At 43.0% G+C, this 24377-nt stretch overlaps 1 protein-coding gene across 1 annotated transcript; it reads right to left on the reverse strand.

Annotated features, from left to right (window-relative positions):
• Window positions 1-1315: 1315 nt before the first annotated feature.
• On the reverse strand, window positions 1316-22631 carry LOC106096675 (NACHT, LRR and PYD domains-containing protein 14-like; the record flags this gene model as incomplete). The annotated part of the gene is made up of 9 exons (XM_025906670.1): window positions 1316-1523; window positions 2191-2364; window positions 2646-2819; window positions 3082-3255; window positions 3515-3688; window positions 14241-14414; window positions 16884-18743; window positions 22408-22509; window positions 22594-22631. Coding segments are annotated over 9 exons (3063 nt in total), but the record flags the coding sequence as incomplete, so codon positions are not given.
• Window positions 22632-24377: the final 1746 nt, after the last annotated feature.

The following is a 24377-nucleotide window of genomic DNA, read 5'->3' on the forward strand; positions in this document are numbered from 1 at the left end:
AATCTGAAAATTCATTTGTCATTAAGATTACTTCCAGTCTGAGTTATTGTCACATTACTGACAACTCAATGAAGACAAACTGGGAAGAAGAAAATCATTCATTTTACAATATTTATTCAATTCCATCAAAATAGACAATAAATATTAGACTGACTGCTGTTGGTTAACATACCATGTTAAAAATCACAAAATGAACAACAGCAGCATCTCTGACTGTGGTAATACAAACTTAAATATGTGAAGAAGGCAGGTAACACTGATCCTTGAATTTTTGATTTATATATACAAAGATTTAACTACATACACTTCACTGTGGTATAAGCACTGTTGTAGATCAATATATTTTTTGACTAGTAATGACCTAAAAACACAGCTCTCGTTGGCTATGTTCACAAATTCCAATCAGCACTTCAGGAACTATCTGAAGTCTGCATGAACCATGTGACATCCTGCATTCTGAACCTCTGCTGACCTTTATTTGAAGTGTTTACAGGGCTAAAGTTACTGTGGGACAGCCCTTTGGTGTCCTTAGCAGAGTTAACTGCTCTTGTTAACTACTAATGTTAGTTTGAAGTGAATTAGCATTAACAGCTAATGCCAATGTTGTTTTCCATTCCCTTATAGCCAGTACATATTTTTCTGTTATTGTTGTCAAACAACAGAATGAGACTAAAATATTGTTTTTAGCACATCTCAAAAACAGCATGTCTGTACAGAAAACAAAACAAAACAGAATGTCTGCACTTTTGCCAACTCTGCCTGTGACCTACTAAAGTGTCCAGCAAATTGTTTATGAGCATCTGCTTTCAGCTTTTTTAGCCAACCTGTTTACTTCCAAATTTTTATTAGCAGCAACATCCTCCACTCTTATGTTCTGTAGTCTACATCGTATATCCAATAACTACCCCGACAATTTCTTTATCCCCCTGAGCTTTCCTTATCTCTGGTTCTAAGCAGACTGCTGGGTCCGTGGTTTTCCTCCCACTCCTGAAAAGGTGAAAACAGCTGCCCTCTTTCAGTCACATACTTCACAGCACAGAGTCTGCACTTCTGAGAGTTTTGGGAGTTCTGGGATTTCTGTTTTACTTGTGGTTTTGGATCACAGCAGCTTTAGACCTAGTAGAACACAGCATTTTAATTTCTCACCTAAAATATCATGTTGGAATTAGAGGCACTCCCTTGGAGTGGTTTAAGTCATACCTGTGTGACAGATGTTTCTCTGTATCACTTTTATTCAATTCTACAACATTTTTTATATGTGTGATTGTTCATGTCACATCTACATGAAACAAACAGGAAGTGACAGAGGGACACAGCACTTCCTCCTCTATCACAAATTCTCTCCATACCTGAGACTGTCCAGTCTCCAATGTGGATCCTTCAGTCCAACAGACAGCAGCTCCTTTCCTGAGTCTCCTGGATCATTGTAGCTCAGGTCCAGCTCTTTCAGTTGGGAGGGGTTGGAGCTCAGAGCTGTAGCCAGAGAAGTACAGCCTTCCCCTCTGATCAGACAGCCTGACAGCCTGCAGACACAAAAAAGTCACGTTAGCTTAATAAAGCAACAAATTGTAAAGACATTGGTCTAAAGCTGTGCAGCAGTGGACTGCGGAGTCTACTGTAGTCTGTAATCTGCTCTACAGAGAACACCTGAACAATCTGACATTTCCTTTGAGCAGTACTTGGCTACGGCAGGAATGAAGAACGCCCTATTACCACGAAGAGAATTCCAATAGAACCAGGATGAAAGAAGAGGAAAAAAGAGACTTCTTCTTTTTAGATATCAGTGCTAATCTGAGCGAGGGTATACTGGTGATCAAAGCCTGCAGCCTGACAGTAAACCACTGTGCTTAGATAATATGGTATCATTTGGTTCTTAACATATGATGGAACCTGAATAAGCAGAAATTTGTACATGAGAAGCATTATTTCCACTTTATTTATCAATTCAACAGGGAGCCAATTGAAGAGAAGGTAATGTGGGGGAAATACGGTTGCTCTTTCTAGTCCCTGTCAGTACTTTCAGTGTAGCATTTTGGATCAACTGAAGCCTTTTCAGGGAGCTTTTAGAAGAGCCTCACAATAATAAATTGAACTAATCCAGCCTGGAAGTGACAAATTGCCTTTAGGAATTTATTCAATAATGTAATACAGATTCTAAATATTGCTTAGTGGAACAGATGGAATCCTGACCTCAGAGTTTTAAGTGTACAATGTGGACTCTCCACTGCAGCAGACAGAAGCTTCACTCCTGAATCCCCCAGGTCATTGTTACTGAGGTCCAGCTCTGTCAGACTAAAGGACTGGCAGCTGAGAGCTGGAGACAGAACTTCACAGCTTTCCTTTGAGAGGAAACAACCACTCAGCCTAGAAATAAAGCACACATGCACACATAAAAAGCTAAATTTAAAATGTAGTGATGATGCAGTGATGAGTTACTAGCTCTGGCAATATTTAATGTTGTTTTGGGACTGCCTGGCATAGGTATTACGTTATTTTAAACACATCAGAAAAGTGGATATGTATTGTGATTTAAAAATGAGGAAAAATATTAAAAAAATAAACAGATAAAGCTGACACTGATTAGCTAAAAGTTTTAATTTGAGAATTATGTAATTTGATTTAAAATAAATATCTTTTGATTTGACCTCAGAGTTTCAAGGGTACAGTGTGGACTCTGCAGTTCAGCAGACAGAAGCTTCACTCCAGATTCTTTAATGTTGTTGTTACTCAGGTCCAGCTCTTTAAGACTAGAGGACTGGGAGCGAAGAACTGGAGACAAAGCTTCACAGCTTCTCTCTGTGAGGAAACAACCACTTAGCCTAGAAATAAAGAACACACACACAACCACACAAAGCTGAATTTAAAGTGTACTGATTGTGCAGTGATGAGTGAGTGTTGTTTCATGACTGGCAGGAATTGCTATGTGCTTATTTTAAAGACATTAGAAATTAGACAATTTACTGTGATTTTAAAATAATGAATAATGCTAAGACATAATAAATTCATGCTGACGTTTATTAGCTAAAAGGTTTAATTCGTTAATTATGTAATTTGATTAAAAAAAAATCATTTTTTTCTGACCTCAGAGTTTCAAGTGTACAGTGAGGACTCTGCAGTGCAGCAGACAGAAGCATCACTCCTGAATCTTGCAGGTTGTTGTTACTCACGTCCAGCACTCTTAGACCAGAGGACTGAGAACTGAGAACTGAGGACAGAGCTTCACAGCTTTTCTCTGAAAGGAAACAACCACTTAGCCTAGAAATAAAGAACAAACACAAAGCTGCATTTAAAGCGTGTTGATGGTATAGTGAACAGTTACTAGATCTGGCGATATTTAATGTTGTTACAGAACTGGCTGGAATTGTTACATCCCTATTTTAAGTGCATTAGAAATATAGCAATTTACTGTGTATGAAGTAAATCGAAGTAAAGTATGAAGCTGACATTCATTAGATAAAGGTTATAATTTGTTAATTATATAATTTGATAAAAAATGAATATCCTTTGAGCTGACCTCAGAGATACCAGTGTACAATGTAAACTCTGCAGTTCCGCAGAGAGAAGCTTCACTCCTGAATCTTGTAGGTTGTTGTTACTCAGGTCTAGCTCTCTGAGACTACAGGACTGGGACCTGAGAACTGAGGACAGAGCTTCACAGCTACTGTCTGAGTGGAAACAAGCACTCAGTCTGAAAAGAAAAGATTATTTTCTTTTAAATTGCATTCAACACCAATAGCGTTTAATGTGCAATATAAAGAAAACTAGCATCAAAGGGCACTGCAATTCATAGTTTACAATGAATTTGTGCAAATGCACAAAGGACTGTTGGTCATTCATCTGTTATTACTGTTGTCAGATGCAGTTCAAAAAATGCTGTTTTTATTTCAAATACCGGAACCTAGTGCAAGCCCTCAATTCACCCTCTTTCTGAAGCAAGTTTTAGCACTTTTCTCTTCTTGTGATTGATATAATTCCTGAAACTGGCAAAAAAGCAGGACTCAGTCCTTATAAACTCCATGTCTGCCAGCTTACAGTTTAGACATTCTGAAAAAACTGGAAACCTGCTAAAAATACAGTATAATTTCTGATTTCATGATTTCATGATTTGATCTGCCAAGATTCAGATAAGATAAGATAAGATAAGATAAGGTGAGGTGAGGTAAGGTAAGGTAAGATAAGATAATTATGTGTGACCTTTTATTTGAGGAGCACGATTTTAAATTCTGGATCTAACAGGAAGCCAATGATAAAGAATATTCCTTTATTGTCATTGTACATGTACAATGAAATTATAGGTGCTCCATGCCAACAGTGCAGGAATAAAATATAAATAGCAAGACTGCAGGAATAAATAAAAAAACTGGAGTAATATATACAATCTAGAGCAGGGGTCAGGTAGTGCCTCAAGGGCCAGTGTCCTGCAGGTTTTAGATGTGTCCTTGATCCAGCATAGCTACATTCATTTACATGGTTAAAATACCGCCTCAACATGTCTTGAGGTTCTCCAAGGGGTGATAAAGAACTACTCATTTGATTCAAGTGTGTTGACCCAGGGTGATATCTAAAACCTGGAAGACACTGGCCCTTGAAGCCTGGAGTTTCCCACACCTGATCTAGAGGAATATATACAGTTGTGTTCAAAATAATAGCAGTCTAACATGACTAACCAGATCAATCTGTGTTTTTGGTATAAATCATATTATTACATGGCAAGTAATTTACCAGTAGAATGTGACATCCCTTCTCACCATAATACATCTTGGAGAGCTAGGAGGGAGCCAGATAGCAAGGTTGAAAAAGTTGTGGTTTCGAGACCCAAAACAAAGCTTTGTTTCTTCTGCCACAAACCTGGACACCTTGTTGCTAACTGTTTGAAGCTGAAACTCAAACAGAAAGCACACTCAAAGCAAAAAGGGCTTTCTTTGAGAAAAGTAAGTCGTGGTTCTCAAACCGACAAGGTTGCCAGGCCCAGCAAAAAACCACACTTGGGTCATAGTTGCATAACGGGGTCCTGTGGTCAGTGTCAGATGTCAAGTAACTGCTGCTGGTTGACAATTTCCCAGGTCCTCCAAATGATCTGCAGTGGGACAGATCATGTATAACAACACCACTCAGACCTGCACTCCTGGCTAACAAGCATGCCTGTAGCCCTGACCTGAGGAATCATCTGAAAAGTGTTCCAGTAAGGTCTTCTGTCTGCCTGCTGGGTTCTCCACATGTGATGGCTCAAAGCCTTGACTATAACATGGGACACTGTTTCGAGGGTCTGGGGCCACTCTCTGTCAATGTTGTGAACCCACTGAGATGGGGTTGGCAGCTTCCGCAGGAAATGCCTAACCACTGTTATGGGGTTTGGTAGGTGGAAAGCCTACAGTTTTGGTGGTGCAACGTTTATGGACTTGATTAATTGTTTTGGTTATTGCAATAGGTAAAACCATTTGACAAACCCCGGGTTTGTATTTATGGGAGGGGGTGTTATGGCCCTAGCAGGGCCTCCTCCTGAAGTTGACTGTGTGGGCGTGTCCTACCAGCTCTCCTGACTTAGGTGCCACCTTTTTCTTTTGTACGGCTGAATCACATCAGCAATTAAAGGTATTTAAGCCCAGAGAAAGGCGAGCTCTGGGCCAGATTGCCATGTGAGTGGTTGCAGCTAGTGAGCTGTGTGTTTGACGTTTGCAGCTAGTGAGCTGTGTGTTTGTGTGGTTGCAGCTAGTGAGCTGCTCTTTTTTGACTTACTTTTCAGTTCATCGACCAACACTTGGGTTTTTGTTTTGTTTCTTTAAATGGTGATAGCGACCTCTCTTTTAGTTGAGTATTGGATAGAAACTTTAATAAAACTCCTTGTCTCCTTTTTCCGACCCGGATACTTTTTGTTATGTTACCTTATCGCCTGGACTCTTCTAGGGGAACGTAACAGTAGCAGAGTCAGAGAAACCAAAACACCCAACATTCATGATATGAATGCACCTGAGACTGTGTAATTGAATAATAAAGGGAAAGGGGTGTGTTCAAAATAATAACAGTGTGGAGTTCAATCAGTGAGGTCATTCATTATGTGAAGAAACAGTCATTCATGTGGCCCTTATTTAAGGATGAAGCCAGCTCATGTTGTACTTGCAATTCTCTCTGAAAAACTGAGAAAGATGGGTCGTGCCAGAAATTGTTCAGAAGAAAAGGTTAACATGTTACCTGAACTGGTAAAGTCCCACTGTTAAAAAAAAAGACGCACTAAAGAGGATACAGTTTGCCAAAGAACATATTGACTGGCATAATAAGAAATGGAAAAACATTTTGTGGACTGATGAAAGTAAGATTGTTCTTTTTGGGTAAAAGGGCTGCATACAGTTTGTCAGACAACCCCCAATTCAAGCCACAGTACACTTTGAACACTATGAAGCATGGTGGTGCAAGCATCATGATATGGGGCTGTTTCTCTTATATGGTGTTGGGCCTATTTATCACATGCATCAATTTGTTAACATCAAAATACTTCAAGAGGCCATGCTGCCTTATGCTGAAGAGGAAATGCCCTTGAAATGGGTGTTTCAACTAGACAACGACCCCAAACACACAAAGTATGCGAGCAGCATCTTGGTTCCAGACCAACAAAATTAAGGTTATAGAGTGGCCAGCCCAATCCCCAGACCTTAATCCAATAGAAAACTTGTGGGGTGATATCAAAAATGCTGTTTCTGAGGCAAAACCAAGAAAAGCAGAGGAATTGTGAAAGGTTGTCAAATCATCCTGGGCTGGCATACCTGTTTACAGGTTCTTTTGTTTTAAGGACATTCAGGTGCAGTTTATTTTCTGAGCACAAGCAGATCACGTTCTCTACCTCTGCTCTGTACACCATCTCATCGCCATCAGAGATGAGCTAACCATGTTGACGGTTAGGCTCATCTAACAACAACACCAATCATTCCAACTCCACTGAGCTGGACTGATTGGTGGTGGTTATGGTTGTGGTAGTTGGACTGAAACATCTGACAACGTTTCAGTCCAACTCCACTGAGTTGGAATAATTTCAGTGGTTGGTGAGGAAATCTTTGATCCAGGAGCAGGTGGCAGGTGGGATCTGAAGATGGTCCAGTTTGGTGGTAAGGATGTCTGGGATTATGGTGAAAAAAAAATCATTAAACATATTCAGCAATGAGACTGAATGAAGGCAAATAGCTCTCACACTGTAAAGTTGGCAGGGAAAAGCCACGTCATTCAAAGCTCCATTTAATGCCCCTGAGAGTCAACGTGATAGAAACACTGACTCCTTGACTGTTTTAATCCAGCTGTTTCACAGTGAACATCAGCTTGGATGAAAATGGAAGTTACTATGGAGCCTTATTGAAGGGAGGCATTTGAAATGTCAAGAAAAATGCTTCGCTAGTGATGGGAAGCTGAACCCTCATGAAGCTTTGACACTTACCTTCTATTTGCACCAAAAACATTAAAAGCTTTGATCTCACCAAGAATATTGACATATGGTGGCCAACTGAAGTCGAGGTGACTTCTCAAGAGCGCAGCTCTTGACCAATGTAAGATACATACAGTGGCTTGCAAAAGTATTCGGCCCCCTTGAACTTTTCCACATTTTGTCACATTACAGCCACAAACATGAATCAATTTTATTGGAATTCCACGTGAAAGACCAATACAAAGTGTTGTACACGTGAGAAGCGGAACAAAAATCATACATGATTCCAAACATTTTTTACAAATAAATAACTGAAAAGTGGGGTGTGCGTAATTATTCAGCCCCCTTTGGTCTGAGTGCAGTCAGTTGCCCATAGACATTGCCTGAAGAGTGCTAATGACTAAATAGAGTGCACCTGTGTGTAATCTAATGTCAGTACAAATACAGCTGCTTTGTGACGGCCTCAGAGGTTGTCTTAGAGATTATTGGGAGCAACAACACCATGAAGTCCAAAGAACACACCAGACAGGTCAGGGATAAAGTTATTGAGAAATTTAAAGCAGGCTTAGGCTACAAAAAGATTTCCCAAGCCTTTAACATCCCACGGAGCACTGTTCAAGCGATCATTCAGAAATGGAAGGAGTATGGCACAACTGTAAACCTACCAAGAACAGGCCGTCCACCTAAACTCACAGGCCAAACAAGGAGAGCGCTGATCAGAAATGCAGCTAAGAGGCCCATGGTGACTCTGGACGAGCTGCAGAGATCTACAGCTCAGGTGGGGGAATCTGTCCATAGGAAAACTATTAGTCGTGCACTGCACAAAGTTGGCCTTTATGGAAGAGTGGCAAGAAGAAAGCCATTGTTAACAGAAAACCATAAGAAGTCCCATTTGCAGTTTGCCACAAGCCATGTGGGGGACACAGCAAATATGTGGAAGAAGGTGCTCTGGTCAGATGAGACCAAAATGGAACTTTTTGGCCAAAAAGCAAAATGCTATGTGTGGTGGAAAACTAACACTGCACATCACTCTGAACACACCATCCCCACTGTCAAATATGGTGGTGGCAGCATTATGCTCTGGGGGTGCTTCTCTTCAGCAGGGACAGGGAAGCTGGTCAGAGTTGATGGGAAGATGGATGGAGCCAAATACAGGGCAATCTTGGAAGAAAACCTCTTGGAGTCTGCAAAAGACTTGAGACTGGGGTGGAGGTTCACCTTCCAGCAGGACAACGACCCTAAACATAAAGCCAGGGCAACAACGGAACGGTTTAAAACAAAACATTTCCATGTGTTAGAATGGCCCAGTCAAAGTCCAGATGTAAATCCAATCGAGAATCTGTGGCAAGATCTGAAAACTGCTGTTCACAAACGCTGTCCATCTAATCTGACTGAGCTGGAGCTGTTTTGCAAAGAAGAATGGGCAAGGATTTCAGTCTCTAGATGTGCAAAGCTGGTAGAGACATACCCTAAAAGACTGGCAGCTGTAATTGCAGCAAAAGGTGGTTCTACAAAGTATTGACTCAGGCGGCTGAATAATTACGCACACCCCACTTTTCAGTTATTTATTTGTAACAAATGTTTGGAATCATGTATGATTTTCGTTCCACTTCTCACGTGTACACCACTTTGTATTGGTCTTTCATGTGGAATTCCAATAAAATTGATTCATGTTTGTGGCTGTAATGTAACAAAATGTGGGGAAGTTCAAGGGGGCCGAATACTTTTGCAAGCCACTGTATATCGGGGAAACAAAACAACCTCTGGCGAATTGGATGACACAACACAGAAGAGCTACCTCAACAGGCCAGGACTCTGCAGTCTATTTACACCTACAGGCCAATGGACACTCTTTCAATGATGAGGATGTACACATCCTGGACAAGGAGGAACGCTGGTTTGAGCACGGAGTCAAGGAGGCCATTTACGTGAAAAGGGAAAGACCATTTTTGAATCGAGGAGGGGGCCTAAGGGCACATCTTTCACCATCTTACAATTCTGTGATTGCAGCCATTCCCCATCTCTCTGTGAATGGTACTCATGGCCATTGATAAATGTTCGTTGATCAGTGGTTGTTGATAAGTCGTCATCACCATTTGCATATTAATGATCAAGGAACTGACCTCACAGCCCATTGTTCATTCAGTGGGCTGGTTTCAGTTATTTTGCAAATGTGCTGTTTATAAGTCTAAGGAGCTTGGAAAGAAAAGCGTCTGGACTTCTTTGAGTTGCTTGAAGACGTTTCACCTCTCATCCGAGAAGCTTCTTCAGTTCTAAGGGTCAAATGGTGGAGAGTCCCAGATTTAAACCCAGTGGGAGTTTCCCCCCCAAAGAGGGACAAAGGACCCCCTGATGATCCTCTACCTAATCACATGAGCCAAGGTGTGAAAGCGGGTGTGGGACCTAATCAGCAAGGGTTTCGGGTGAGCTCGTTGTTAAACCTGGCCCCACCCTATCATGTGATTTCCTCAGGTCAGATGGCCCAGAATGTGAGTGGGCGTTAAGGCGTCTGGGAAGGGATCTCAAAACTGGATTATAGATGGCAGACAATTGGTGTCGTAAACCACCGCCTCTGTTCAAAGATGGTCGCTCACAGTGGACGTAAATGGCTTCTTTCACTCCTCTTTCAAACCATCTGTCCTCTCTGTCCAAAATGTGAACGTTGGCATCCTCGAAAGAGTGTCCTTTATCCTTAAGATGCAGATGAACTGCTGAGTCTTGTCCCGTGGAGGTGGCTCTTCTATGTTGTGCCATGCGTTTATGAAGTGGCTGTTTGGTCTCTCCGATGTAGAGGTCTGGGCATTCCTCGCTGCACTGTACAGCACACACCACATTGTTCAGTTTGTGTTTAGGAGTTTTGTCTTTCGGGTGAACCAGTTTCTGTCTGAGTGTGTTGCTGGGTCTGAAGTACACTGGTATGTCGTGTTTGGAGAAAACTCTCCTGAGTTTCTCTGATACACCGGCTACATAGGGGATGACAATGTTGTTGCGTCTGTCTTTCTTATCCTCCCTCGCTGGTGTCTGATCTTCTTTTCTGTGCATCTTTGCTGACTTTATAAACGCCCAATTAGGATAGCCACATGTTTTAAGTGCTTCCTTTACATGTGTGTGTTCCTTCTTTTTCCCTTCAGGCTTAGAGGGAACATGTTCTGCTCGGTGGTGTAGGGTCCTAATTACTCCAAGTTTGTGTTCCAGAGGGTGATGTGAGTCAAAGAGGAGGTACTGGTCCGTGTGTGTGGGCTTCCGGTACACTTCAATGTTGAGGTTGCCATTTTCTTCAATGTGCACAGCGCAGTCCAGGAAAGGCAAGCAGTTGTCCTTTGTGTCTTCCCTGGTGAACTTGATGTTTTTGTCCACGGCGTTGATGTGCGCAGTGAAGGATTCCACTTCTTGTGTTTTGATTTTGACCTAGGTGTCGTCTACATATCTGTACCAGTGGCTGGGTACTCTCCCTTTAAAAGAGCCAAGAGCCTTCCTTTCCACTTCCTCCATGTAAAGGTTGGCTACAATAGGTGACACGGGGGAGCCCATGGCGCAGCCATGTTTTTGTCTGTAGAAACCTTCGTTGTATTTGAAATATGTAGTGGTGAGGCAGAGGTCTAACAGTGTGCAAATCTGATCGGGTGTGAAGGCGCTGTCTTCTTGTAGTCATTTTCTGACAGTCTCCACTGCCTCCGTAGTGGGTATGCAAGTGAAGAGGGAGACTACATCAAAGGACACCATGGTATCATCTGGATCCAGGGTAAGTTTCTGGACCTTGTCAGTGAAGTCGGCGGAGTTCTTGATGTGGTGTGGGGTGTTCCCCACCAGAGGTGCAAGGATGGTAGCAAGGTGTTTCGAGATGTTGTAGGTGGCTGAATTTATGCTACTAACAATGGGTCTGAGAGGGATACCTTCCTTGTGGATCTTGGGAAGTCCGTAGATGCAGGGTATGGCATCTCCTGGGTAAAGGCGGTGATATGTAAGGCGGTCGATGATTTTGTCCCTTTCAAGGTCTTGAAGGCAAGCTATAACTTTCTTTTTGTAGCTGCTTGTGGGGTCTCGCTAGGCCAGGTTTAACAACGAGCTCACCCGAAACCCTGGCTGATTAGGTCCCACACCCGCTTTCACACCTTGGCTAATGTGATTAGGTAGAGGATCATCAGGGGGTCCTTTGTCCCTCTTTGGGGGGGAAACTCCCACTGGGTTTAAATCTGGGACTCTCCACCATTTGACCCTTAGAACTGAAGAAGCTTCTTGGATGAGAGGTGAAACGTCTTCAAGCAACTCAAAGAAGTCCAGACGCTTTTCTTTCCAAGCTCCTTAGACTACAATGACCTGGATGACTGAGAACCTTCACAGACATGCTGTTTATAAGGTTGGGCAAACCTGCAGTCAGCTCAGACTGAAGACGTCACTTGAGTCAGTGACGAAATGTTTCTCCCACTGAAAACGCTACATCCAGATGAACAGAATGCATGCATCAAGACATAACAGAGGTATAATGTGGCCAGTGAAAATGTCTATTCTAATGTTTAGATTTTGTCTGTGTAGACATCATCTATCATCAGCCTTTTTATTCATGTCTGAGTTTGAGAAGAAAAGCACTATGTAGCCAACCCATCATTATACAATTATACTATAACAGTTGTAAAGGTTAAACACAGAGGTATGATTCATATGTGAATTTGCTCATAGTTAATTAACCCTTCACTGATCAGAACATTAACAGTAAATCCCAAAAAGTTGATTCTGTTCATCTGGATGTAGCGTTTTCAGTTGGAGAAACGTTTCTCCAGATGAACATAATGAATTTTTTGAGATTTCGTTACCTAGGTGATTGAGTATGGATTAAGACATGATCAGTAAATATAAAGACGTGTGATTTTAATTCTTATTTATCATTTTAGCCAAAGTAGGTAAAGAAAATAATGATCTTAAAGACAGGCCTGGCTGACATCCTGTGTAGAAATGGCCTTGACAGATATGAGAATGAGTGAGTGAGTGAGAGCGCACACAGGACATTCTCAATCTAAAAGGGATTATACTAAAGTGAGTGTGCTAGCGAAATCTGAACTGAATGAAATCAATGAAATCAATTAAATTCAATTTAAGCCTGGCAGAACCAGGCTCAGTGAGGGGCGGCGGTTTCTTCCTGTTTCTTCCTGAATCCAAACTGGAAGCTGGTTCCACAGAAGAGGGGCCTGAAAACTGAAGGCTCTGCCTCCCATTCTACTTTTAAATACTCTAGGAACAACAAGTAACCCTGCAGTGTGAGAGCTAAGTGCTCTAATAGGGTGATATGGTTGTACAAGGTCATTAAGATAAGATTGGGCCTGATTATTTAAGACCTTGTATGTGAGGAGTAGGATTTTGAATTCAATTCTGGAATTAACAGGGAGCCAATGAAGGGAGCCACTAAAGGAGAAATATGCTCTCTTTCTAGTCCTTGTCAGTACTCTTGTTGCAGCATTTTGGATTAACTGAATGCTTTTCAGGAAGTTTTTAGGACTTCCTGATAATAATGAATTACAGTAGTACAACCTAGAAGTAATAAATGCATGAACTAATTTTTCAGCATCACCCTGAAAAAGGATATTTCTAACTTTAGAGATGTTGTGCAGATGGAAGAAGGCAGTCCTACATATTTATTTAATATGTGCATTGAAGGACATATCCTGGTCAAAAATGACTCAAAGGTTCCTCACAGTGTTACTGGAGGCCAAGGTAATGCCATCCAGAGTAAGAATCTGGTTAGATACCATATTTCTAAGATTTTCAGGGACGATAAAGGTTGTAAGCTTTCTCTCCCTTTGGGTGATTCAAGGATGAGCTGTGGAATGGCTTTTGTTCTGACCTGTATTTAAAGAAGGGCTGTGCTATTCATCTTTAGAGACTGGATAACAGCACCCGGCTGAAAACCATTTAGGCATCTTTCTTGTCTGAAGGTGGGCACTGGTGCCATCACCCCATCATCCAATGAAGGATGTAACAAAATCCCCTCCAGTTGAAGAGGCCCCCAGTTCTGCCGATGCATCAGAGGCCCCCCGCGCTAGGGCTGGGCCCCCATGCATGCACCCACCCACAACTCCGGCGACACACCAACTGGGGCCCAAGCGCCCAGGGCCCAGCTAGAGCCCCAGCCCAGACGTGGAGAACCCCCAGAGCCCCATGCCCCCAAGACCCACCCAGGGGCAGCCAGGCTAACCAGGCCAGTAACCCACGTCCACCAGCACAGACCCTCCCCCAGCCCTGCCTCACGCAGCCACCAGGAAAACACCATCCAAGAGCCACCAGAGCCCCTAAACCAGGTCATGACGACAGCCCCCTGGTTGAATCCTTCAGGGAAAAACACCTCTAGGGAATCCCAAGACGCCCTAACCCAAACCCGTACCTACCCCCACATCAACAACAAGGGTGAAAGCAGGACAAACTACAATGGCCAACCCCAACTAGGTAACAGAGCAGATCAAAGGAGCCCAGAGAGATTGATCTAATGTGGTGGGAGAAGCTGTATCACGACTAATGTGATCTTTCAGATGGTCTGTATATTGGTTAGAATTAAGAATTTTTTTTTTCCAGTTTATGAGGACCGTTTTCTTGGCAATACATAGGGCAGTGAAGAGCATACGGGCCTGTGTGGAACTCTACTTAAGTATGGCACTTCTTTTTTGGAGCAAAAAGGAATAACTGTTATTTAGTCATTTGTAAAGACATTTCTGAAAGCACTGAAACTTCTTCACATTTGTCTTCAGACACATCCTGAACTTTTATGAACTAAAGAACGTTTCAAACATCAATTAAACATCTGAAATATAGAAAAAAAAACAACAGCTGCCATCAGTTAACTCACCTCAGAGTCTCCACTCGACAGTTTGGACTCTTCAATCCAGCACACAGAAGCTTCACTGATGAGTCCTGCAGTTCATTTCTACTCATGTCCAGCTCTGTCAGATGGGAGGGGTTGGACTTCAGAGCCGAAGCCACAACTTCACAGTGAGTCTCTGACAGTCCACATTGAATCAGTCTGTGGTTGGAGAAAATTTAAAATGTGTCATTATAAAAGCAGGAAATCTACATTATAAACACAGACTGAATGTATATGAAGACAAAACAGGGTGACGTTATAATCTGATGAACATCTGCTCTTCACACCTGTGCTCTAGCTCCTCTTACCATGTTTGACATGACACACTGATTCAATCTCTGTGAGACCTGCAGACTTTTAATGACAATCTGTGTTTGGCTCTAATGAAGGAGGGAAGATGGCATCACATTTAGACTTCCAAAATGTCCAGTCTGTCAGTGAGATCTGAGCCAGAGTCAGAGTAAAGTCAGACATTTAGACAGTTTCCTGTTTTTAATCTGACTCCAAAACATTTTAAATGGACTGAAATGGTAGATGGACTGATTCTTATATAGTACTTTTCTACTCTGCTGGAGTACTCAGAGCGCTGTATACAACACGCCGCATTCACCCATACACACCCATTCACACAATCACTCTATGCTTTTTTTTGTCAGTGCTTTGACTAACTTACACTCACACACATTCATACTCTGATGGATGCATTGGAGAGCAAGTCAGGGTTAGCCGGAAATCGAACCACCAACCTTCCGATCAGCAGATGACCTGTTCTACTTCCTGAGCTACAGCCACCCCTGAATTCAGCTCAGTGAAGAGTTCAAGATGGGAAAGATGATCTCTGTTTGCTACCTGCCAAGACCCTCTTAGGAATACTCCCAACAGGGCAAAAGAAGTTCATGATCACTTACATGTTCTGACTTTAAATTTTGTTCCATTTTGAGCTCGGGAGAGCAGTTCATTTAGTGATATCTGACCCTGACTGACTCAAACACCTCCAGATTCTGATCAATGATACTTCCAGCCTTGCTGATTAGTTTGTTGATCCTGCAGTACAGCTGATGATTCAGACTGTCTTTAATGATTCTCTTGCATCATCATACTGAAATTTTGATAACTGTATATGTTTTATATTCTGGATTAAAGAAAAAGTGCCAAAGGGTCTGGTGCTCTTGATCAACACTACACCAACATCACAGTCTAGGAATGTCTAGAAGTCCACTATGCAGGACATGCTGCAGGATTTCCTGGATTTCCAGTTACTATTTGGAGAATTTTCCGACATTCAGAGACTTTTGGTGAATTCTGATCCAGTTAGAAATTTTCCACCAACGACATTGTTCTGGCTGAAATGATGCTGGGAATGTCAGAGTAGCAGTAAAGGGAAGATTCAGCTTTCACAACAACATGAAATGTGAAAAAATGTGAAAAAACTTCCCTTTATAGATTTGATTAAACTCAGTCAAACACCATCTTATGTAAAAGTATATAAATATTTTGTATTGTATGATTATAATGGACTCAGTTGGATTACCCTGTATGTATCTATTTTGCTTTTCCCTGTTTCACTGCTCCGTTTTAGTGCCTCTGCTGTAACTGCTAAAAATATCTCTCTCCTACATTACTAACATGATCACAGTCAGTATTTATCTTTTCTCTCCATGCCCTCATAGTTGCTCTTTCTCTTCTGTCCATTAATCATTAATTAGTTCAACCACTGTTTTTTAAATGTTATTGTTATCAGGTATCATTAATGAAAATCTTTAAGGAAAATAAACTTAAAATAACTGATGAAAATTACATTAAGATGGAGTTTTTACCAAATTTTTTACCAAATGAAAACAAGGGGGATTTTCTCTCCTTTAAAAAGTAAAAAAAAAAGAGGGGGGCAGAGCAAACGTTATGGTTTTTAGATTCAGATATTTTTAGATTCAGGTATTTAGTTGATATCTGTCTACTCATACTCATTGATTAGTTTAATTGGCTAATTTAATTACCCATCTTGGATGTCCAAGAGGTTCACAGTGACTTATTCTGCATTATTTATAACAAAAGGGACATCAAAAGTGCAGTAAGTAACATAAAACCATGACTGTCTTCATGCATGATCAATCATCCAGGTAAGTAACTCTCAAAAGGTTGACTGTTCATCTGGATGTAGCGTTTTCCATGGGAGAAACATTTCATCACTGACTCAAGTGACGTCTTCAGTCTGAGCTGACTGCAGGTTCCCCCAACCTTATAAACACTACATTTGCACAATAACAGAAACCAACCCACTGAATGAACAATGGGCTGCAAGGTCAGTTCCTTGATCATTAATGGTACTTGTGGCCATCGATCAGGTCTGATGAAACCTTTCTCCCACTGAAATCGTTACGTCCAGATGAACCTTTAGGGATAAAACCATTAAAAAAAATTATTTTTTAGTTTTTATTTATAGCTAAGCTATTTACTCAGACACGAAATAATACTGACATCTAATTTAATTTAGAAATAAGATGTAAACTGTTATTTTCCTTGATTTTAATTTCAGACTTGTTAATAATCTAAAGAAAGTCTGGTGTATTTCTGAATAAAAAAAAACTGCTACTCTATCCTGATGACATTGATGAACCAATTTGGACTCACCGAGCCTTTCTGCAGTTCCTCACAGCTGGAATTAGTCTACGTCGTCCCTGCTCTGATGTGTTATACTTCTGCAGGTCCAACTCATCCAGAACCTCCTCTGACATTTGCAGCATGAGGGCCAGAGCTGAGCAGTGGATCTCAGAGAGTCTCTCTGATCTGCTCTCTGACTTCAGGAACTTTTGAATCTCCTGATGTACTGAGAGGTCGTTCATCTCCATCAGACAGTGGAAGATGTTGATGCTTCTGTCAGGAGATATTTCATCACTGTTTATCTTCTTCATGTTGTTGATGACTTTCTGGATGATTTCTTGACTGTTCTCTGTCTGACCCAGTAGACCTCCTAAGAGTCTCTGGTTGGACTCCAGAGAAAGGCCATGAAGGAAGCGAACAAACAGGTCCAGGTGGCCATTTTTACTTTGGAGGGATTTTTTCATTATTCTCTTCAGAAAAACATTCAGAGATGGCTCATTGTAGTCCATCCTCAGGAAGTCCACTACCACCTTCACTGTCGTGTTGGTGTAACAGTGGAACATGTAGACTGCAGCCAGAAACTCCTGAATGCTCAGATGAACAAAGCAGTAGACTGGTTTCTGGAAGATCACACACTCTCTTTTGAAGATCACTGTACAAATTCCCGAGTACACCAAGGCCTCTGTGACATCCAGACCACACTGCTCCAGGTCTTCTTGGTAGAACATGATGTTTCCTTTCTCAAGATTTTCAAACGCCAGCCTCCCCAGCTTCAGAAGAACTTCCCTGTCAGCCTCCATCAGCTCCTGTGGACTCGTCTCATGTCCCTCATGGTACTTGTTCTTCTTCCTATTTGTCTGAACCAGCAGGAAGTGTGAGTACATGTCAGTCAGGGTCTTGGGCAGCTCTCCTCTCTGCTCTGTAGTCAACATGTGCTCCAGAACTGTAGCAGTGATCCAGCAGAAGACTGGGATTCTACACATGATGTGGAGGCTCCTGGATGTCTTCATGTGGGAGATGATTCTGCTGGACAGCTCTTCATCACTGAATCTCTTCCTGAAGTACTCCTCCTTCTGGGCGTCAGTGAAGCCTCGTACTTCTGTTACCCTGTCAACACATGTAGGAGGGATCTGATTGGCTGCTGCAGGTCGGGAAGTTATCCAGACGAGAGCCGAGGGAAGCAGATTCCCCTGGATGAGGTTTGTCAGCAGCTGGCTGACTGATGACTTCTGTGTGACATCAGACACCAGCTTCCTGTTGGTAAAATCCAATGAAAGTCTGCTTTCATCCAGGCCGTCAAAGATAAACAAAAGTTTACAGACAGCGAGCTTCTCTGCTGTGACCTTCTGTAATGTTGGATGGAAAATATGGAGCAGCTCCAGAAGACTGTACTGCTCATCTCTGATCAGGTTCAGCTCCCTGAATGAAAGCAGAATCACCACACTGACATGTTGGTTCTCCAAGCCCTCTGCCCAGCCCAGAGTAAACGTCTGCACTGTGAAGGTTTTTCCAACACCAGCGATGCCGTTCATCAGAACCAATCTGATGGGTCTCTGTTGGTCAGGTAAGGCTTTAAAGATGTCATGGCACCTGATTGGAGTATCATGGAGGGCGTCCATCTTGGAAGCTGTCTCCAGCTGCCTCACCTCATGTTGGGTATGAACCTCTTCACTCTGTCCCTCTGTGATGTAGAGCTCAGTGTAGATCCTGTTGAGGAGGGTTCTACTTCCTGTTTCATCACTTCCTTCAGTCACACGTTCACATCTCCTCCTCAGACTGATCTTAAGTTCATATAAAACCTCCTGCAGACGAAAATCCTTCAGGACGTCCTCAGATAAAACGCAGCAGGACAGCTCCTTGTGCTCACAAACAACTCTCCTCTTCCTCTGTCTGTAAAAACATATCTTCTATAGTATACACATACATACATACATACATACATACATACTGGAACAAGAATGCATTGGTGGGCAAGAGATGAAAACAGGGCGTTGTCGGAATGCTACTACGCAAGTAACCCTGGCGGAAGGGATTACACGAATAGGACCTATGGAATCTTCGATACCCAGCATCCACATTAACGGCAAAACAACTAGTAGCTCAGTGTTCCAACATTCAGAAGAAGGCACTGCTCTCACAGCTAAAGATTGACAAGGTACAACACACATGCTATGGCAAGGGGGAGCCAGGCCGCCAGGTCAGGCATCACCCGAGATTGGGTACCAAGCCCGAAGTGCGATTGAAGAAGGATCGTTGAGTGCGAGAGGAATTGACCTGAAAGTTATAATCACGGCAAAGCTTGAAACCTGGATCGCCCGTATAAGTTGAACATCCACAAGGAGCAGTACCCTCCATGGACAAGGAGGCTAGAGGGCAAGATCAAAGTAGCATGGAGGGAGGTTAGCCAACTATCGGAGTTGCACCCCAACCGGTCGCAGCAGATGGCCGCCCCTCCCTGAGCCTGGTTCTGCCGGAGGTTTCTTCCTGTTAAAAGGGAGTTTTTCCTTCCCACTGTCGCCAAAGTGCTTGCTCATAGGGGGTCATATGATTGTTGGGTTTTTCTCTGTATGTATTATTGTGCTATCTACTGTACAATATAAAGCGCCTTGAGGCGACTTTTGTTGTGATTTGGCGCTATATAAATAAAATTGAATTGAATTGAATTGCAGAAAGGTGCGACAAAGAAGGTGCATAAAAAATACAGCAAGCTGTCCATACCTGAGGCCTTGGAAACTGCCAAGCAAAGCTTGAGGAGGTACACCAGAGAGATAGAAGGCAGGAGAATAAACCATGTGTTCTCCACAGAACCAGCCAAGGTGTACTCTCAGTGGCAAGGGAACAATACGAGAACGGCACCACCAAGGCTGGAGACAGAGCAATACTCGAAGAGCATATGGGAGAAGGACGCAACCCATAACGGCAATGCTCAGTGGCTAGTGGATCTGAGGGCAGACCATAGCAACCTCCCTGAACAGGGTCCAGCAACCATCACAGTGGCAGACATCCACGCAAGGGTCTTTAGTATGAAGAATTGGACAGCACCAGGCCCCGACATGGTTCATGCCTACTGGCTGACTGCACTCAATGAGCGTCTGGCAGCATAAATGAACCAGCTGCTAGTTGACGAGAGACACCCGGAATGGCTAACCGAAGGTCGGACGGTCCTGATCCCCAAGGACCCCAAGAAGGGACCGGTCCCATCCAACTACCGACCAATAACCTGCCTCAGTACTACATGGAAGCTCCTGTCAGGCATCATATCAGCTAAGATGAACAGGCACATGGGTCAATACATGAATGGGGCACAGAAAGGGACTGGCAAGAATACCAGAGGTGCAAAACACCAGCTACTGGTAGACAGAACAGTCAGCCGAGACTTCAAGACCAGGCTGACCAACCTGTGCTCTGCCTGGATTGATTACAAAAAGGCCTGTGACTCAATGCCCCACAGCTGGATACTGGAATGCCTAGAATTGTACAAGAGCAACAGGACCCTAAGAGCCTTCATCAGGAACTCAAAGGGGATGTGGCGTACAAAACTACAGGCCAACTTCAAGCCCATAGCACAAGTCACCATCAAGTGCGGGATCTACCAAGGAGATACTCTATCCCCTCTGCTGTTCTGCATAGGCCTGAACCCCCTCAGTGGGATCATTAACAAGACTGGCTAAGGATAGGAAGGTAGTCAGAACTGAGGGGATCGAACTACCAGAAGGCAACATTGCAGAAATAGAGGACAGTTACAAGTACCTGGGGATCCTGCAGGCGAATGGGAACCATGAAGAGGCCGCTACCACCAAGTACTTGCAGAGGGTCAGGCAAGTCCCGAGGAGTGAGCTGAACGGTAAGAACAAGATCCAGGCTATCAACACCTACGCCCTGCCCGTGATCAGGTACCCAGCTGGTATAATAAGTTGGCCAAAGGAGGAGATAGAAGCCACTGACATAAAGACAAGAAAGCTCCTTACCATGCATGGAGGGTTTCACCCCAAGTCCAGCACCCTGAGGCTGTACGCTAAGCGGAAGGAAGGGGGCCGGGGACTGGTGAGTGTCAGCACCACAGTCCAGGATGAGACAACGAACATCCAAGAATAAATTGGGAAGATGGCCCCAACTGACCGAGTGCTCAGTGAATACCTCAGGCAGCAGAAACCCAAGAAAGAGGAGGGAGACGAGGAACCATCATGGAAGGACAGGCCCCTGCACGGTATGTACCACCGGCACATAGAGGAGGTGGCTGATATCCAGAAATCCTACCAGTGGCTGGACAAAGCTGGACTGAAAGACAGCACAGAGGCACTAATCATGGCAGCACAAGAACAAGCTCTGAGCCCAAGATCCATAGAGGCTGGGGTCTATCACACCAGGCAAGACCCCAGGTGCAGGCTGTGTAAAGATGCCCCTGAGACAATCCAGCACATAACAGCAGGGTGCAAGATGCTAGCAGGCAGGGCATACATGGAATGCCATAACCAAGTGGCCGGCATAGTATACAGAAACATCTGTGCCGAATATGGCCTGGAAGTTCCGAGGTCAAAAAGGGAGACGCCCCCAAGGGTGGTGGAGAATGACCGAGCTAAGATCCTGTGGGACTTCCAGATACAGACGGACAAAATAGTGGTGGCTAACCAACCGGACATAGTGGTGGTAGACAAACAGAAGAAGACGGCCGTAGTGATCGATGTAGCGGTTCCGAATGACAGCAACATCAGAAAGAAGGAACACGAGAAGCTGGAGAAATACCAAGGGCTCAGAGAAGAGCTCTAGAGGATGTGGAGGGTGAAGGTAACGGTGGTCCCCGTGGTAATCGGAGCACTAGGTGCGGTGACTCCCAAGCTAGGCGAGTGGCTCCAGCAGTTCCCGGGAACAACATCGGAGATCTCTGTCCAGAAGAGCGCAGTCCTGGGAACAGCTAAGATACTGCGCAGGACCCTCAAGCTCCCAGGTCTCTGGTAGAGGACCCGAGCTTGAAGGATAAACCGCCCGCAGGGGCGTGCTGGTTGTTTTATACATATATATATATATATATACATACATATATGTATCAGCAATTTATACATATATACATACATATATATGTATGTGTGTGTATAAAAAAAAAAAAAACACCCGGAATGGCTAATCGGTTAGCCATTCTGGGTGTCTCTCGTCAACTAGCAGCTGGTTCATTTGTCCTGCCATACGCTCGTGGAGTGCAGTCAGCTTCTTCAGCCAGTAGGCGTGAACCATGTCGGGGCCTGGTGCTGTCCAATTCTTCATACTAGAGGCCCTTGCTTGGATGTCTGCCACCATGATGGTTACTGGACCCTGTTCAGGGAGGTTGCTATGGTCTGCCCTCAGATCCACTAGCCACTGAGCATTGCTGTTATGGGTTGCGTCCTTCTCCCATATGCATATCCCATATCCCATAAGCAACTCAAAGAAGTCCAGACGCTTTTCTTTCCAAGCTCCTTAGACTTTAAATTAGATTGAGGGAATGACGTGTTCACACTGTAGTTTATATCCAACAACATCAAGCAGTTAAATCAAAGAGTTCATGTTACTAACAGCTCACCTCTCTGCAGCAGACGTCTGCTCAACTTGAAAAGCAATGTCTGCATGCTTAGATGCGTCACTCTTTAGGGAAACACAGCTGGGTGGAGGTCCAGGTTGGTTTCTGTGAATAATGATGGAGCAGTGAAGTCAGAACTGAGCTGTGACTGGGAGAAGAGTCATGGACAGTTAAGTATGGTCATCTCACCTCTGAGCTTTGGTCTGGCTCTCATGTTCCCCACACAGAGTGGTTTTAGAGGGAGGGACTCCCTCCTCTCTGTCCTCACACTGATCCATGCTGCTGAATTCACATCCACATCAGCTCACACACACCTTCTACCTTCACCTGCAGAGGAAACACAAATCATTCATGTGCACATCAACTGAAATCCTCCTTTCCATCATGTGTGCTGTCCAAATATCAGCTGCTTCTTTCCTGCTTCATCTCAGTGTCAGCTGAATGCAGTCAGACAGCAGTGTGAGGCAGAGGAAGCTGCCATCAACTGCTCTACTTCTACTATCAGTCCACTAGATGGAGCCATGAAGCACACATGATTCATTCACAGAAAAACACTGATTATTCTTGCTGAGTTTGTAGAGAACTGTAGACACACTGATTTACTATTAATAAGAAAAGTAATACTTGTTTCTTTAAGTTCAGGATTAATGTTGCCAGCAAACCAAAGCAAGGCAGATTTTCACAATAAGAGGAGTTTGTTTTTTTGTTTGTTTGTTTTTTAAATTAATGCTAAAATTAATTTAAATTAATGCTCTCAAATGCTGGAGGTGGCAGAGTTATAGACACTGAGATTTTTATTGGGAGTGGCCAAGAGGGACACAATTAGAAATGAAAATATTTGATGGGCAGGTCAAACACTTTGGACACAGAGAGACAGACTGACATATGCGCTTTGAGTCAAATCATGTCTATGTTTCTATAAACAGAAATCTTAACTGACAGACACAATAACTGTTATTTGGTATTATCATGTAGCAATAAACCACACTAGAGCACATTTTTTTTTGTTTATTAAAACATTTTTCAAATACTACATTCATCAATAATTTTATTTATTTGTAACATGTTTCATCTATCTCAACACTTGACTTCATCTATAATAATCATAATAATAATAATAATAACAATAATAATAATAATAATAATAATAATAATAAAAAGTAGTAGTAGTAGTAGTATGTAACACAGTAAGGGGAATTTTTGAAAAGAATATATATAAATGGGCCAATAGGTTCGACTTTAGGAGCACAGGGGTGTGTTTAAATGAGACACTGAGACAGGAATGTAACTCAAAGGACCAGCCGGCTTTAGTGAAATAAATCATAAGTTTGACAAGCACAGGTTAAAGGCACTTTACAATGGTAGAAAGGAAACTTGCAAAAAATGAAAGAAAAGTAAAACACATAAACTACTAAGATAATGACATGGCCAAGTGTTAACTTTTGGTTTTCAATGTTGGGTTTCAACGTTCGGCTTCAATGCTGGGTGCACCCTAGTAACCTGACTCCTTGACTTTTATAAAAACAGATTACACTGACAAGCCTCGCAAGGCAAGCCGTGTGAAATTATTAAAGGACCCAAAATGCAAGCACTGCTTCAGATGAGAGTGAGCTTTATTGAAGTGGATGACAAACAACGAAAAAAGGGGCGAGGGTGGCGAGAACAGAACTGACAAACCTAAACTGGGAAAACTAACCTGAAACCAGAACAGAGATGCAGGGAGATAGCGCAGACCAGAGAAAAACACGCCATATAACGCAGACGAACCAGCAACAGGCAGGAGAACACAGGGCTGAAATACACGCACGATCTGATATCGTCGTGTTGGTGTTGTTCCCAGATCAACATAGTAAATGTTGTTCCAGGATCAACATTGGAAGTGACCAATCAGAATGTTGTGACGTCATACTTTTGCGACTTCGGGAAAAACCGCCGTAAAACAAAAAACTGTACTTAAGCTGCGAGAAACCGCC

This window comes from Oreochromis niloticus, linkage group LG4 (genome assembly GCF_001858045.2).
Source record: "Oreochromis niloticus isolate F11D_XX linkage group LG4, O_niloticus_UMD_NMBU, whole genome shotgun sequence".
Lineage (NCBI taxonomy): Eukaryota > Metazoa > Chordata > Actinopteri > Cichliformes > Cichlidae > Oreochromis > Oreochromis niloticus.